The 14,502-nt window shown below is 48.3% G+C and overlaps 1 protein-coding gene across 2 annotated transcripts in view; it reads right to left on the bottom strand.

The window, feature by feature from the left end:
- Positions 1-13,666, bottom strand: part of Dclk3 (doublecortin-like kinase 3) — a 52,626-nt gene extending 38,960 nt beyond the window's left edge. The window contains exon 1 of one of the 2 annotated variants that reach the window (XM_087562449.1): positions 13,416-13,666. In XM_087562449.1, coding sequence (XP_087418575.1) covers positions 13,416-13,503 — 88 coding nt within the window. In that variant the 5' untranslated portion in view covers positions 13,504-13,666. 2 annotated transcript variants of the gene reach the window in all.
- Between the last annotated feature and the right edge of the window lie 836 nt (positions 13,667-14,502).

Genomic DNA, 14,502 nt, shown 5'->3' with positions numbered 1-14,502 from the left:
TGCGGTCTCCTTGCTCCCTCTCTCCCTCTACAAACTCACTTCAAGTCTAGGACATGCTCTATTTATTTATTCTGAAACTACCTGGAAAAACAACTGAAGCTCATGAAATCATTTCCTACGTTTCTTTATCACAAAATACAATTTAAAAGTGGCCCAGTATAAGGTAAAAATATTTAATAACTCATTTTTCTTGTACATTAATTTTAAGGTATTTTTTTAAAGTTTATAGGCATACCAGTTTCCCGACAGAAACTTCAATAGGCTGGATTTTTTTTCAACTTTTGAAAATTCTTGGTAATAGCTTTTTTTTTTTTTTGGTTCTTTTTTTCGGAGCTGGGGACCGAACCCAGGGCCTTGCGCTTCCTAGGTAAGCGCTCTACCACTGAGCTAAATCCCCAGCCCCGGTAATAGCTTTAATAAGAAATGTATCTGATCAGTGTAAGGAACAGTACAAAACTGTGAGAAGAGAGGCCTGGAGGGCTTTCTGCACAAGTCTGAGGACCTGAGTTTGATCCCCAGCTCCTATGTAAAACGTTGGGCACAGTGGTAGCTTCTTATAACCCCAGCACTGGGAGACAGATGTCGGCAGATCCTCGGAGCTCACTGTCCACCAGTCTGTCCTAACTGTCCAGTTCCAAGACAGATGAGAAACACTGCCTCAAAAATAAGTAGCCACCATGGAATGAGCTTCAGGCTTGTCCTCTGATATGAACACACACACACACACACACACACACACACACACACACACTCACGCACGCACGCACGCACCCACGCTCACGCGCACATGCGCATGAGAGAGGTATGGAAGAATCACAGTCCACAGCAGACAGTAACACCATAAGAAGCTGAGGCTGCTTTAAACAGCTCCCAGCTCTTCCCCATTGTAAGTGGTAGGTGAAAGGCTGTTTGACACTAATTAGTGCAAGTTTCCAGAGAGAACAAAGAGAGAGGCTAGTAGAAAACTGCAGGGGTTTCTTAAAGTTTTTTCCACTCTTCCTGTGGAACCCTGCAGGGGCACATGCCTGTGGGAACTGCTCCTTTGAAGATGTTCCACGAGTGGAGAACCTAGATAACCTAGGGACAAGGCTCCAGTCCACAGGGAGTGAACAGTCTCTCAGGAGGCAGTTGTGCCCTCAATCACAGGAACGTGTGTAGGGGGGAGGGGGACGTGTGCGTGTGCACATTCACATGTCGAGAAGGTGTATCTGTGTGAATGTGGAAGCCAGAGATTGACATCAGGCGTTTTCCTCAATTCTTTTCCATCTCATTATCTTTTCGAGACTGACACTCACCAAGGTTGGAGATCAGTTTTAGTTAAACTGGCTGGTCAGGGAGCTCCCCTCCCCGTGTCCCTGTCCCTGTCCCCCCCAAAGCCCCCAGAACACCCCCCATACCCCAGTTCCCTCTGTGACCATCTCCCCAGAGCTGGGATTACCAACGTGTGCTACCATGCACACACAGCTTCTTTCATGGTTGCCAGGGAACCAATCTGGAGTCCTCATACTTACACAGCAAGCATTTTACCAACCAAGCCATCTCTCTAGCCCAGTCACAAGAATCCTGCCACCAGTGCTGATTCTGTAGGACGCACGCATCTTCAGTGTCTCCCAAGGGTTGACAGGTGTTTTGATTTTTATAATCATCACCCCCGAGAATGCTATTTTGCATAAATACATAGAAAGATGGCCACGCTGTATTTGGGGGTCATTTCGGAAACTGTGAGAGATTCTGTCCTAATCCCAAATCAAAATTCATCAAATTACTCTTTGTTCTGTCCCAATACCAAGTCGAGATCCATTGAATTATTCCTGATGATACTCGAGCCAGCAATTCAAACTGTTTTAAAGTGAGCCATTCCGAGGCACCACAGATATTACTAATTTTATACTCGATGCTAAGTAATGGCAACATGAAAAAAATTAAAAGCCTTTAGGGTCTTTTGTAACTGAATCGTGGGCTTTAATAAGAGCAGAAGATTTTGTATATATATAAAAAAAACACACTACAATCCATAAAACATAACAGTCTTGAATCAGACCCAAGGTGTTTTACTCAAGGTTTGTTGGGGTTAAAGAGTCCGGCAGCACGCAAAGGGAGAAGTGTACGACGTGGTTTGTATTAGGAGCCAACGCTGCAGTGACGTCACGTGAGGAAACAGCCATGAACACGGCCAGAAGCACCTCAGGTTTGTTACCTGTCTGCCTTTGAGTTAATAGTGAGTTGTGCATTCAGAAACCTTTCTGTTGCCAAATGTTTCATGACCCTACCCTCCCCCCACACACACACATTCAGTTACACAACCCTGGGTGGGTTGGAAGCCCACTGTTTAAGAATCCGTAATGCGGGGCTGGGGATTTAGCTCAGTGGTAGAGCGCTTGCCTAGGAAGCGCAAGGCCCTGGGTTCGGTCCCCAGCTCCGAAAAAAAGAACCAAAAAAAAAAAAAAAAAAAAGAATCCGTAATGCAGATTCTCATATCTCACTACAGAGATATGATCAAAACAGTACTTCTTCAGGAACTCAAGGAAATGACAAAACTACGGCCTCCAACTAGCTGCCGCTTGACACTGTAATTTAATGCAGAATCGAAGATGATTGTACCCCAAGCAGGCAAGCTGGGGTTGTTTTTATTCAATATTAGGACACGATCATTAGTGGGCTAATGATTCTTAAGTAGAGTGAATTTGAATTTTCATTCCATGAATAAAGCCAAGGTGCCTTCTGCAGGAATTACAGCTGACACAGAAAACCACTCATATTTACTTTAATAGTAGCCCCCAACGAGTGTCTTAAAGGTTAGGAGTCGTTAGGGATGGGGATGTAATTCAGTTCGTAGAGGTTTGCCTAGAACATTCAAAGCACAGAGGGTGGTAGCACCCTCCTGTAACCCCGGCACGCGTGAGGAGGATCAGAAGTTCAAAGTCACCCTTGGCTTTAGTATCTGATGAGAAGCCAGTCTGCAATACATGAGATCATGTCTCAAAAAAAAATTAAACGAAAAGATAAAACATTTTTTAAGTGAAAGTGTGGGTCAAAGATTCCCCAGAGTCAGGGTTGGGGATTTAGCTCAGTGGTAGAGCGCGCAAGGCCCTGGGTTCGGTCCCCAACTCCAAAAAAAAAGAAAAGAAAAGAAAAGAAGAGAAGAGAAGAGAAGAGAAGAGAAGAGAAGAGAAGAGAAGAGAAGAGAAGAGAAGAGAAGAGAAAAGAAACGATTCCCCAGAGTCCTTAGAGGATCAACCTGATGTGCAGACAGACAAGCCAGTGCCTTGGTTAATAAATCCCCAGAACCCAAAGGTTCACCACAGTAAGTCTTTGCTCTAATGAACCCCTGAGTGCTCACGAGGTTTCTTCCATATCATCTCCTCGATCTGAGGAACTCAGTCCCAAGACGGCCAGAGCAACAGAGCAGAGCGGAGGCAGTACCCTGAGTTTCAGCTGCCTAGCATAAGAGATGACACACAATATTCCCGTCCCCTGTCCTGTTACAGAAGCTGCTCACAAGAACACAAACGAGCCCAAAGTGTTGGGCCCTCCCTAAAGCAGAAGCTGGGAAAGGATCTAAATCCATTTGGCGTAATCTGCTGAGAATCTCTGGAAACTGCAGGCATGTCTCATGGCTGCCCTGCCTAAAGGAGAGAAACATCAAACATCGATGTCTGTAGGCAATCTCTTGGCATCTGAGTGCTGCTCCAATGCTCAGGAACTGCCCCGCCTGTTCTTCTGGACTGCACCAAACATGGACAAACCACGTCCCCGACATGGACAAACCACGCCCCTGAAACCAGGAGAGGTGGTGTGATTAGGGACCATGGACAGGGACCAAGGCAGCTGCCTAGAAAGGACACAGGTATCTGGCAAGACCCAATTGCCACTGCAAACATTGGACACAGAAACTGAAGCTCCAGAGGATTCTAGCTGCAGACACCTGAAACAACCTTCCTCTTCCATTCCCCAGACTCTCTACCAATGTCACCTAAGTCATTCCTAAAACCCTGTCAACCTTGAGGCCCAAAGATGCATCCTGTAGAGTCCTACAGGAGCTGTGCCTGTGGGGTCTGCTCCCTTGGAGAGGCGCCATGGTAGGGGTGGGCTAGATAAGGTACAAGGTTCCTGTCCTCAAGGAGTGTGCAGTCCTGGGGGGAAGCAAGTGTGCACTTGATCTCAGGATGTGTAGAGTGTGTCTGTCTGTCTGTCTGTCTGTCTGTCTGTCTGTCTGTGTTTCTGTATGTGTGCACACACATGTTCATATTGGGAGAGTTCCACGTGTGTGGATGTGGAAGCCAGAGTGTGATATTGGGTGTTTCCCATTCACTTCCTTCCTGGTTCTTTTGTTTTTTTCTCTTCTTTTTTGAGACATCCCCTCACTGAAGCCAGACCTCACTTTCAGCTAAACAAGATGGCCCAATCACAAGAACCCCAGCACCAGTCCCAACAGAAGCAGGAGAAGTGGGCTCCATGTTTCCAAGGGAGTTTCAGAGGCTCTATTTTGATTCTCCTCCCCAGGCCAGTGAGGCTGAAAGTTCAACTCTGGTAAAAAGAGGGAAGAAAAAGGCACTTGGGCATGCTGGCTCACGGTGCTACTTTTCAGCTGGTGTATTAGGTTAATCATTATAAAGAAAGGAAACACTGGGTGAGGTTTAAAACCATTTTCTTTCTTATTTTTTTACTTTTTAATTCTCTCACTCTTACTCTGTGTGTGTGTGTGTGTGTGTGTGTGTGTGTGTGTGTTAGTTAGTTAGTTAGTTAGTGGACAACTTACTGGACTTTGCTTCTGTCCTTCCACCAGACGGATGCCACTGACAGAGGCACGGTCATAGGATTTGGTGGCCCATGCTTTTACCCACTGAGCCACCTCACCAGCCCTAAGTACTTCATACCGAACGTTTCAGTTACCATAACACTTCCCTGTAGAAGCCACACACAGGTTTATTTTATGACATTCCGTCTCTGTGTTTCCTACCCTTTCTTTTCCCTTCCTCAGCGTGTGGAGTTTCCATCTGCCCCTCCCCACAAGAATGTTAAGCCTCTCTGCCTTAAAGAACAGAGTGGAAAGTTTACTGGGCTCTTAAAGTTGAAGCCAGATAATGAATCTCACAACATTGGCATGACAGCTTCTATGTCAAAACCATCCATAATTTTCTCAACTTTTTCCCCTTTCCTTAAAAATGTAGGAGACAAAAAAAAAATGCAGTCCTAATTAGGCAGAATGTTTCAGACCTTACTCCAACAAGTCAGAAGCAGCAGACACAAAGGAGGATAATAACCCCACCAGATTCATCCACAAAGGAAAGAACAGACACCACAAGATGCAGAAGAACCTCAGACTGGTGTCAGAAGTGTCACGTCTGTTAGAGAAGACGGATGGAAAACGCTACTGGGTACCTGTGGCCCTCATCAATAGAGTCCTGTATCCTCACCATGGCTACCTGTGGGCCTCATCCTCAGCAGCAGCAGATTTCAACCAATCTCAGCCTCTTCATCAATTCCCAGTGCAGTACGTCTCCACGTCCTGTCGAGGAAGCGCCTGACCTGATCTGCACCTACATTTGGTGCTTCCTCCTCCCCATCTCATAACTACTGCCTCAGCACCCACCCCATCACATCCACCTCAGCACCCACCCCATCACATCCACCTCAGCACCCACCCCATCACATCCACCTCAGCACCCACCCCATCACTCCAGACCTCAGCACCCACCCCATCACTCCAGACCTCAGCACCCACCCCATCACTCCAGACCTCAGCACCCACCCCATCACTCCAGACCTCAGCACCCACCCCATCACTCCAGACCTCAGCACCCACCCCATCACTCCAGACCTCAGCACCCACCCCATCACTCCAGACCTCAGCACCCACCCCATCACTCCAGACCTCAGCACCCACCCCATCACTCCAGACCTCAGCACCCACCCCATCACTCCAGACCTCAGCACCCACCCCATCACTCCAGACCTCAGCACCCACCCCATCACTCCAGACCTCAGCACCCACCCCATCACTCCAGACCTCAGCACCCACCCCATCACTCCAGACCTCAGCACCCACCCCATCACTCCAGACCTCAGCACCCACCCCATCACTCCAGACCTCATCCTGTTGCAGACACACCCCAGTTTGACATCTTCAGCCTTGCTTCCTGCTCCCACCAACACTTCCATATTCCCTGGACAAGATGATGTCTCTAAACCAGACCTCCAAGTTTAGTTTAGAGTTGCAATGCTCCCCAGGAAAGCCTGACATACTCTAGGGGACCACATGTCCTCAAACATTGCCCTAACTTTGTGCTTTTATTTTTCATTATGTCCTTTGAACAATATTATGAATCATTCACATGACTGTGTTCTAATCAAGTTTTGCCATATATATTTCCCCCATAGATATTCTTGAATTATCAATGTAATTTACATAAGGAGATGTGTGTGGGTGCATGTGTGTGCATGTCCGTGTGTGTGTGTGTGTGTGTGTGTGTGTGTGTGTGTGTGTTTGAGACATGATCTCTCTATGCAAATATGGCTTTCCTGGAACTCATTATGTACAATGGCCTGGCTTTGAACTCACAGACATTCACCTGCCTTTGCATTCCAAGAGAAAATATTAGTTTTATTTTTATTTTTGTGCCTGTGTCTTTGTGTATGTGTACACTTGTTTGCACAAGCATGGGCAGGTCAGGGGTCACCACTCGGTGTCTTTCTCAATCACTGCTTCATTGAATCCGGAGCCTGCTTTCCAGACCCGACTGTCTGGCTAGCACATTCCAGGGATCCTCCTGGTCCTGCCTCCCTAACTCTGGGTACATGGGTGTGCACCAACTCTCCCAATTTTGTTTTGTTTTATGAACATGGGTGCTGAAAATTGAACTCAGATTCTTTTGCCAGTTTGGCAAATACTTTACCAACTGACCCTTCTCCCCCCCCTCCCCATAGTCACTAAATATTATAGTTGTCTAGTAAAAATAAGAATTGTAATGTGAGGCTGGAGAGATGGCTCAGTGGTTAGAGCACTGACTGCTCTTCCAGAGGTCCTGAGTTCAAATCCCAGTAACCACGTGGTGGCCACAGCCATCTGTAATGGGATCTGATGCCCTGTTCTGGTGTGTCTGAAGACAGCTACAGTATACTTACATATAATAAATAAATAAATAAATAAATAAATAAATAAATAAATAAATAAATCTTTTTTTCAAAACTAATTGTAATATGGAGAGATGAAACTGAAGAGAGAATCGAGTCAGCACACCGGACATGGGCAGCACGGTTGACTCCACAGCCACGTGTCCTGGTGGCCACACTGTAAGCTAGAGAAAGTCTGCCCGCCTGGCCTGTGAGAGACAGCGAGTACGAGTGGGCCGTGCCTGTCTTGAGCTTGGCTTTTAAGACAATTAAGATGCTGTTACTGCAGCACAACTCAGCATATCCATGCTAACACCACTTCACAGGCAGAGCACAAGCCCTACCCACCACACTGCATCTTCCAAGGGACTCAGCTCAAAGACAAGACACTCCTCACTGTTCCACAGCACCCTTCCATTGAACGTGCTGTCCCCTTATCCCATAACACCACTCTCCACATGCTTACCTCCTCCACCGCCCCGGCCACTGTAACTCAAGCTTCGAAAAGTCAGTTCACATCCAATTGCACCAGGAAGTTTTCCTCTATTTCCTAACACTCCCCCTTTACAATCAGCACGTACCAATTACACAGAGTAATGGGCTTGGCTGTGATACTGCCGGGTGTGTGTGGTGAGTGTACTCTGATTCTATTTAACACCCCTCCCCCATTGCCATCACTTGTTCCTTACTTGTCTACTTCCTCTTTCCATAAACTTTTCCTTCTCCCTTCATGACTCTTGTAAAAATAAAAATTGCAGGGGCTGGAGGGGTGGCTCAATGGTTAGGGATACTGACAGCTCTTAGAGGGGGCCTGGGTTCAATTCCCAGCACCCCACAGCCACCTGTAACTCCAGTACCAGGGGAGCTAATGTTCTCTTCTGGTTTCTATTACATCAGGCATAGAGTACACAGACATACATATAAGAAAAACACCCGTACACATAAAATAAAAATAAATAATTATTTCATTTGGAGAGAAGAAGCAATTCCGTGAGTGAAATAAAACATGAAAAGATTATCTCTTTGCTTATTTGTGTGTGTACATGCTCACAGATGTGTGAATTGGTTCTCTCTTTCAATTGTGAGGGTTCTGGGATTTGGGCTCAGGTTGGGTCTTGGTGGCATACCAATATCTATCTCTCTCTCTCTCTCTCTCTCTCTCTCTCCCCCTTTCCTCCCTCCCCCCTTCTCCTTATTTTGCTTATGACAATGCTGAGTTTAATTTGTTTCAGTTTCATCTTTCTTTGTGTTGAATTAATTGTGGACACATTGTAGACACATTGTAGACACACCCTGTTTCCACTATCTGTTCACCCTTGATGGCCATGCAGATCCCATACCCTGACGGTTATGACTAGCATCACAATAAACACAGGCATCCAATATTTCTACTGTGTACTGATTTTGATTATTGACTTTGGTTACATATTCTTGAGTGGCATAGGTGGATCACATGGTTGTGGCATTTCCAGGGTTGTTTCTTTTTAAGACTTTCCATATTGATTTCCATAGTGCCTAGACTAATTTATAATCCCACCTACAGTGCATAAAAGTTCTCCCCCACCTGCACCAACATCTGTTATTTGTTCTCTTGAAGATAAACATTCTGACTGGCGTGACCTAGAATCTCAGTGCACACCCTCATTGCCCATCAACTTTATAAAATGCTTTTGTCTCCGTGTTATAATTATCCTTGTCAATCAATGTTAGATCATACAGGCCCACCACACTGTGATTGCACCAATAACCTGTGTGTTCCTGAATCCTCAAGGCCACAATAAGAGAGAAGCTGCAGTGGCCACTGAGTAGGAAGGAACTTTCTCAGGAGGGACGATTCTAGCACATCTGAAAGCAGCTGGATTAGATCCAGCACCCACCAAACACAACATCCTAATAACAGTGTCCCTTGACTCTCTTCAGCTCAGTTCCTACTCAGACCCTCCCCAGAGTCCTGAATTGGTCCACTGTCTCCCCACATACTGCTCAGCCCCCACGAGAGTTCAGACTTTCCCTGGGAAGAAATGACTAAGGACCTTGTATTCCAAGTGTGGTCCCCAAAACAAGAACCACCTACAAGATTTTGGGTGCCCGTAAGAAAAGAGAAATCTTGGGCTCCGAGACATTCTGAATCCAAGTCTCCATTTTTACCTACATCACCAGATGGTTAAACTGCCCGAAGCTATTTAAAAGTTTGGTACAGTCAAACAATCTCTTCTGCCTAAGCCTGTCGGTAACTTCAATTGTCTTCCATTGTAGCATCTGGTGAAGAGTTGTACATCACTGTCTCCTCAGAACACGTGGAACATACCCATCTATAAAAAAAGGAAACAAGCTCAGAGTGGGCGGGTCACAGGATTGTACGACTTTGAAGTCCCAGATAGGTCTGAAAGGCTCCCAAGCTCTCACTCCATAACCATAGAGACTGAAACCTGCCGTGGGCAAACATTAGATAAGACTTTTGAGAGTAATGTAGGTACTTTAGAGTCTTCTTGACCCTTCGTGTCCCACTGACCCGGAATTAATCTCCCCTCTCTCTTACTACCCACATGATGGTGCCTCCACACACGCCACTGTTCCCAGGAGTCCGTCTCTTATCCCCAGGTAAGTTCTTTATAAGCTTGCTCAATAACTATTTGATGAGTTCATGAAAATGTTTCCCCTTTAATCATCAAATGATACTGAGGTCAGGCGAATGGCTATCATTAAGGCAAGAAAGGTGAAGACTGAGATTCTCAGGGAAGTTCAAAGTCTTGCCTGGGGTCTCTGGAAGTCCTCAGACAGCTAGGAATGAAACATAAAGCCCTTCCCCAATTCCCAGGACAGATGTCTTCGTCCCCTTGCTCCACCTTCCTGGATTTCCCACTTCTGACCTACACCACCAGGCAGTTTGAGGAAACAACCCTTTCAAGTTACTCTCCCACAGATACTCTTAAAAGGGCTTGCCATTAGACGGAACGAATTTAGATGTTAACAGGCAGCCGCCTGGGAAGATGGGGAACCTGGGTACAGATAGAGCAGGGCTCTGGACTGCAATAAGGGAACAGCTATCAACCAAAGGCTTCCAAGTAAAGCAGCCCTCTCAGCTATAGAGACCTGCTGGAAAAGGCCCCTGGTCTCCAAGACCAGGCTGGAGAACACCAGGCCACTCACCCTGGCGAGGCAGCACTGCAGCCTGTGAGTCTGAGGTTGACACAGCACCGTTCCTTTCCTTTATTGCGTTTAGGAAGACACTAAGGCCTTTATTAACTCAGCTCATCCAGAGAAAAACAAACTATTTTTGCCTGAAACATTAAGGGTCACATGAGAGGGGAATTTCCCTCGAACTGGCCATGGAACCAATGGAAAGATTTTACACACACACACACACACACACACACACAGAGGCACACACAAGCACACAGGCACACACACACAGGTACACAGATACTCAGGCACACATGCATATATAGATTCGTACACGCATACAAACACAAACATGCATACACATTCATACATAGACACAGGCATACACACAGAGGCACACACACATGAACGCACATAGATGCATACACACACATACAAACACAAACATGCATACACACACACACACACACACACACACACAGATTTAAGAGCTTGGGACAGCAGAACAACTCTCCACTTTGTTTCTGCTTCTCTGAGCACCAAGTCCAAGGGCCGTCCCACCCAGAACACTGAGCACTGTGCCAAAGGAACACTGAGAAGGGCCATGCTACTGAGATTTGCCAGTCCTGGGTCTGGGTACTAAGACCATGAGCCAAGACAGGGCACTGTGAATTCACCCAAAGGCAACCTAAAGGAAGCAGGCTGTCCACTGCTGCTGTTACCACTGCTCCTGGTACAGAACAGTAGGAGGAGGAAACACACTAAGACTGATAAGGTTTTCAGGCATGGTGGCACATATTTGCAATCCGGCACTTGAGAAGTGGAGGCAAAAGGATCACAAGTTCAAGGTCAGCCTCTGGTACACAGATAGTTCGAAGTCAGCCTGGTTTACATGAGATCCTCCTCCCAAAAGCAAACATGGGAAGAAAGAAGGGAGGGAGGAAAGGAGGAAGAGGGAGGGGGCAGGGGATGTGTGCTGGTTATTTTTGTCAACTTGACACAAGCCAGGGTCATTTGAGAAAAGGGGCTTTCAATTGAGAAAATGCCTCCTTAAGACGACAGTAAGTCTATGGGCATTTTCTTGATTAATGATTGATGTGGGAGGGCCCAGCTCAATGTGGGCAGTGCCATCTCTGGACAAGTCAGCCTGGGTTACATAAAAAGCAAGCTGACCAAGCCATGGGGCACAAACCACTAAGCAGCATTGCTCCATGGCTCCTGCTTCAGCTTCTCCTCACAGGTTCTTGCTCTGAGTTCCTGTCCTGATTCCCCTTCATGGTGGATGGTAACCTGTAAGCTAAAATAGACCCTCTCCTTCCTAAGCTGCTTTTGGCCATGGCGTTTATAACAGAAACAGAGAGCAAACTAGAACAGAAGGGAAATGACTCCATGTTCTGGGGTTTGTTTTTCTGGTTGGTTGGTTGGTTGGTTGGTTGGTTGGTTGGTTGGCTGGCTGGCTGGCTGGCTGGCTGGCTGGCTGGCTGGCTGGCTGGCTGGCTGGCTGGTTTTGCTGTTGTTCTTCCTCAGAATCAGATCCCCAGGAGGAATCCCTATGACAGGAACTGAGTGTATGAGTAGTTGTTCGCAGGAAAGAATGGTCGGGAAGTGCAGAAGCCAACTAAAACCCAAGTGAGGGAAGTAAGACCCACAAGGATCCTTGGGAGTCAACCATGTGATGCCACAGGAGCTTTTGATAAACAAAGGACAGGACTCCTCACTCAGCTCCCCAGGGAAAAGCCTAGGACCTGAGCTGACTAACCTTCTCCTCACGACCCTCCAGTTGTCAGTCAGGGGCCGCCCCAGAGGGACGTGCAATTGCAGTCAGTCCTTGCTTTGAGCCTGTGGCAGCAGAGCAGCACAAAGGTCAGCCTCCAACGAAGATGGGGGGATGGCTTATAGCTGAGAGTCAAGTACTCAGGGCTTTAACGTGCCGCAAGAGGGCTGAGGGAAAGAGGGCTGGAAAGCAGAACTCAGAAATCGCAGCTGCCTCCACCTGCCCTTTCTCCTGTGGCATCATGCTAACAATACTATCATGGAGAGCATGCTTTGCTGAAGTTGGGAGTAGACGAACCAGCACTCCGTAGCCCGCTTTCCTCCCTGGGGCTCTTCTTTCTGCTCCCTAACCCCCAAGAATAATGAGTCCCTGCCTAGAGCTCTGGGAACCTCGCTCCTCTGTGATCCTTAGCTCAACACTAGCCCGGCAGATCACTCCTGTAAAAGCCAACAGACCCCACTCTGCATCTCCCAAAACACTCATCGAAGTGCAGGTCTCCTTAATGCCAGCGTGTGTTATAAGGGCTGTTGACAGTGGGACCTCGCTTTCACTAGACAGCTGTCGCCATCAAGGAAAGGACAGAGAATGGTCTGGACTCAGAAGGAGTGAGGCAGAGAAATGACTCACTGTAAGGAGCAAGTAACAATCTAATTCCCTCCACAACTTCTCAGCCCCACTCCCAGCAGGCAGATACTCTGGGAAGGTGTCCCCAGACGCCTCTGCCCAGCCCGGGAGCTGCCTTATCCTTTCTCCACCACACCTCGCCCCCAGAGCCAGACGTGGAAAGGAGCGAAAACGTGGGGCTATATTTGAAATGAATTGATGGTTCTATTTCTCCCGCTCTGATCTATCCTGCTAATCCCCAAACACTCTGCCTGTAGTGTTTCTCTCTAAACCCCCTTTGTTCTTCTGTATAGCTCTGGTTAGAATCGGCGCTCTGGAGAGCAGGGTTCAGAAAACCACTCCACTACTCTCCTGTGAGCTTTGACAGGGAGGTGACTCTAGAGCTCCAAAACAGATTCTTTCAGGAAAGGATGGGATGAGGGAGGTCTCTGGGTGACCACTGCCTGGCCCAGGAAGATTAATCAATAACAGCTCCCTCTCTGGTGCCTTCTGCAACCTTGCTGCTCCTGCCCAGTGTACTGTATATATTTCCAGGAATGGTGCTCTGACTGACCAGAGAGGGGAACCGTTCAAGCCGGCGTCACCCCTAGCAAGAGAGTTTAACCATGGTGTAGAGGGGTTGCACAAGTACACACATGCACACAACACTCACACAGAGCACACATACACTCAACATCGCACACATGCACACACGCCTGCACAGTGCATCCCCGTGGGGTCTGCCTCTGCTGCCCCATCTCTCAGAGTGGGGTTCCCACCGACAGTCACCGAGGGTACTTACCCGAGATAGCAGGCGCAGGGCGGCTGGGTGCCGGCGGGGCAGGGGTCGCCGGTGGCGGCGGAGGGCGCAGGACCGGCGCGGCTGGCATGGCTAGCGGCCTGGCTGCAGGTAGCAGCTCCGGGACCTGGCCCGACAGCAGCTGAGCAGGCGCGGGAAGGCTCGGGGACTAACTACTTGCTGCACAGAGCCGCTCGGGTCTCCTCTTCCCTTTGGTTGCTGCTGGCCGCAGCCACAGCGCAAGGACGGTCTCCCCAGAGGGAGCCTGACAACCGCGCTGCCGCCGCCCCGCCCTGTCCCGCCCCGCCCCGCCCCGCCTCGCCCTAGGCTACCCGGGGGCGGTGGAGTTGGCGGTGAAGTTGAGCAAGTAGGGCGATTCAGGAGAGCTAGCAGAATAGCCAGAACCCCACGGGATTCTCTCTCTCTCTCTCTCTCTCTCTCTCTCTCTCTCTCTCTCTCTCCTTCTTTTCCCCTCCCTTCTCTTTGCTCCCTCTCCTCCTTTCTTCCCCTTTCCCTCTGCCAAGGCTGTGGGGACCTGAGCCTCTACAGTGCTCTCAGTGGATGATTCCCAAGTCAAGGAGGCCTGGAACCCTAGCGACCCTGCCTCTCCCTGGAGGGCGGAGGCCAGACTGTAGGTTCTCCACCAAAACGTCCTTTTTGCATCTGGAGTCAAAATTAGGACACAGTGGTTCGAACCCAGGGGCTCAGAATGACCTCCCTTCTTGGGGTTACTGATACCACAGAAGGCCTTTTGTGAAATGCCCCCCTTCTCCGAACCACACCCCTAAGTCTCAGAGTCCCAGAAATAAACACACTTCCGCACTTTCCCCTTAAGGACCTTTATATTTGGGCGAAGGGGAAGAGAGTCAAATAGACTTAGGGATCAGATGATGAGTCTTCTGCCTTGTCCCGCAGACGTCAGGCAGCATCTGAAGGCTAGATGGATGGATAACCAACATTTTCATGTGGTTTGGCTTAATACACGCCGCAGCAGGGGTGAAGCTCTCGGCTCAAGACAACACACCACAGCGCATTTATCCCACACTTCGACGCATGCTGTGGGGAAAACTACTGTTCATATATCAGCAGT

Source organism: Rattus norvegicus, chromosome 8, assembly GCF_021556685.1.
Source record: "Rattus norvegicus strain SHRSP/BbbUtx chromosome 8, alternate assembly SHRSP_T2T, whole genome shotgun sequence".
NCBI lineage: Eukaryota > Metazoa > Chordata > Mammalia > Rodentia > Muridae > Rattus > Rattus norvegicus.
The sequence above is the reverse complement of the archived record's forward strand: the minus strand, read 5'-3'. Positions and strand labels throughout refer to the sequence as shown.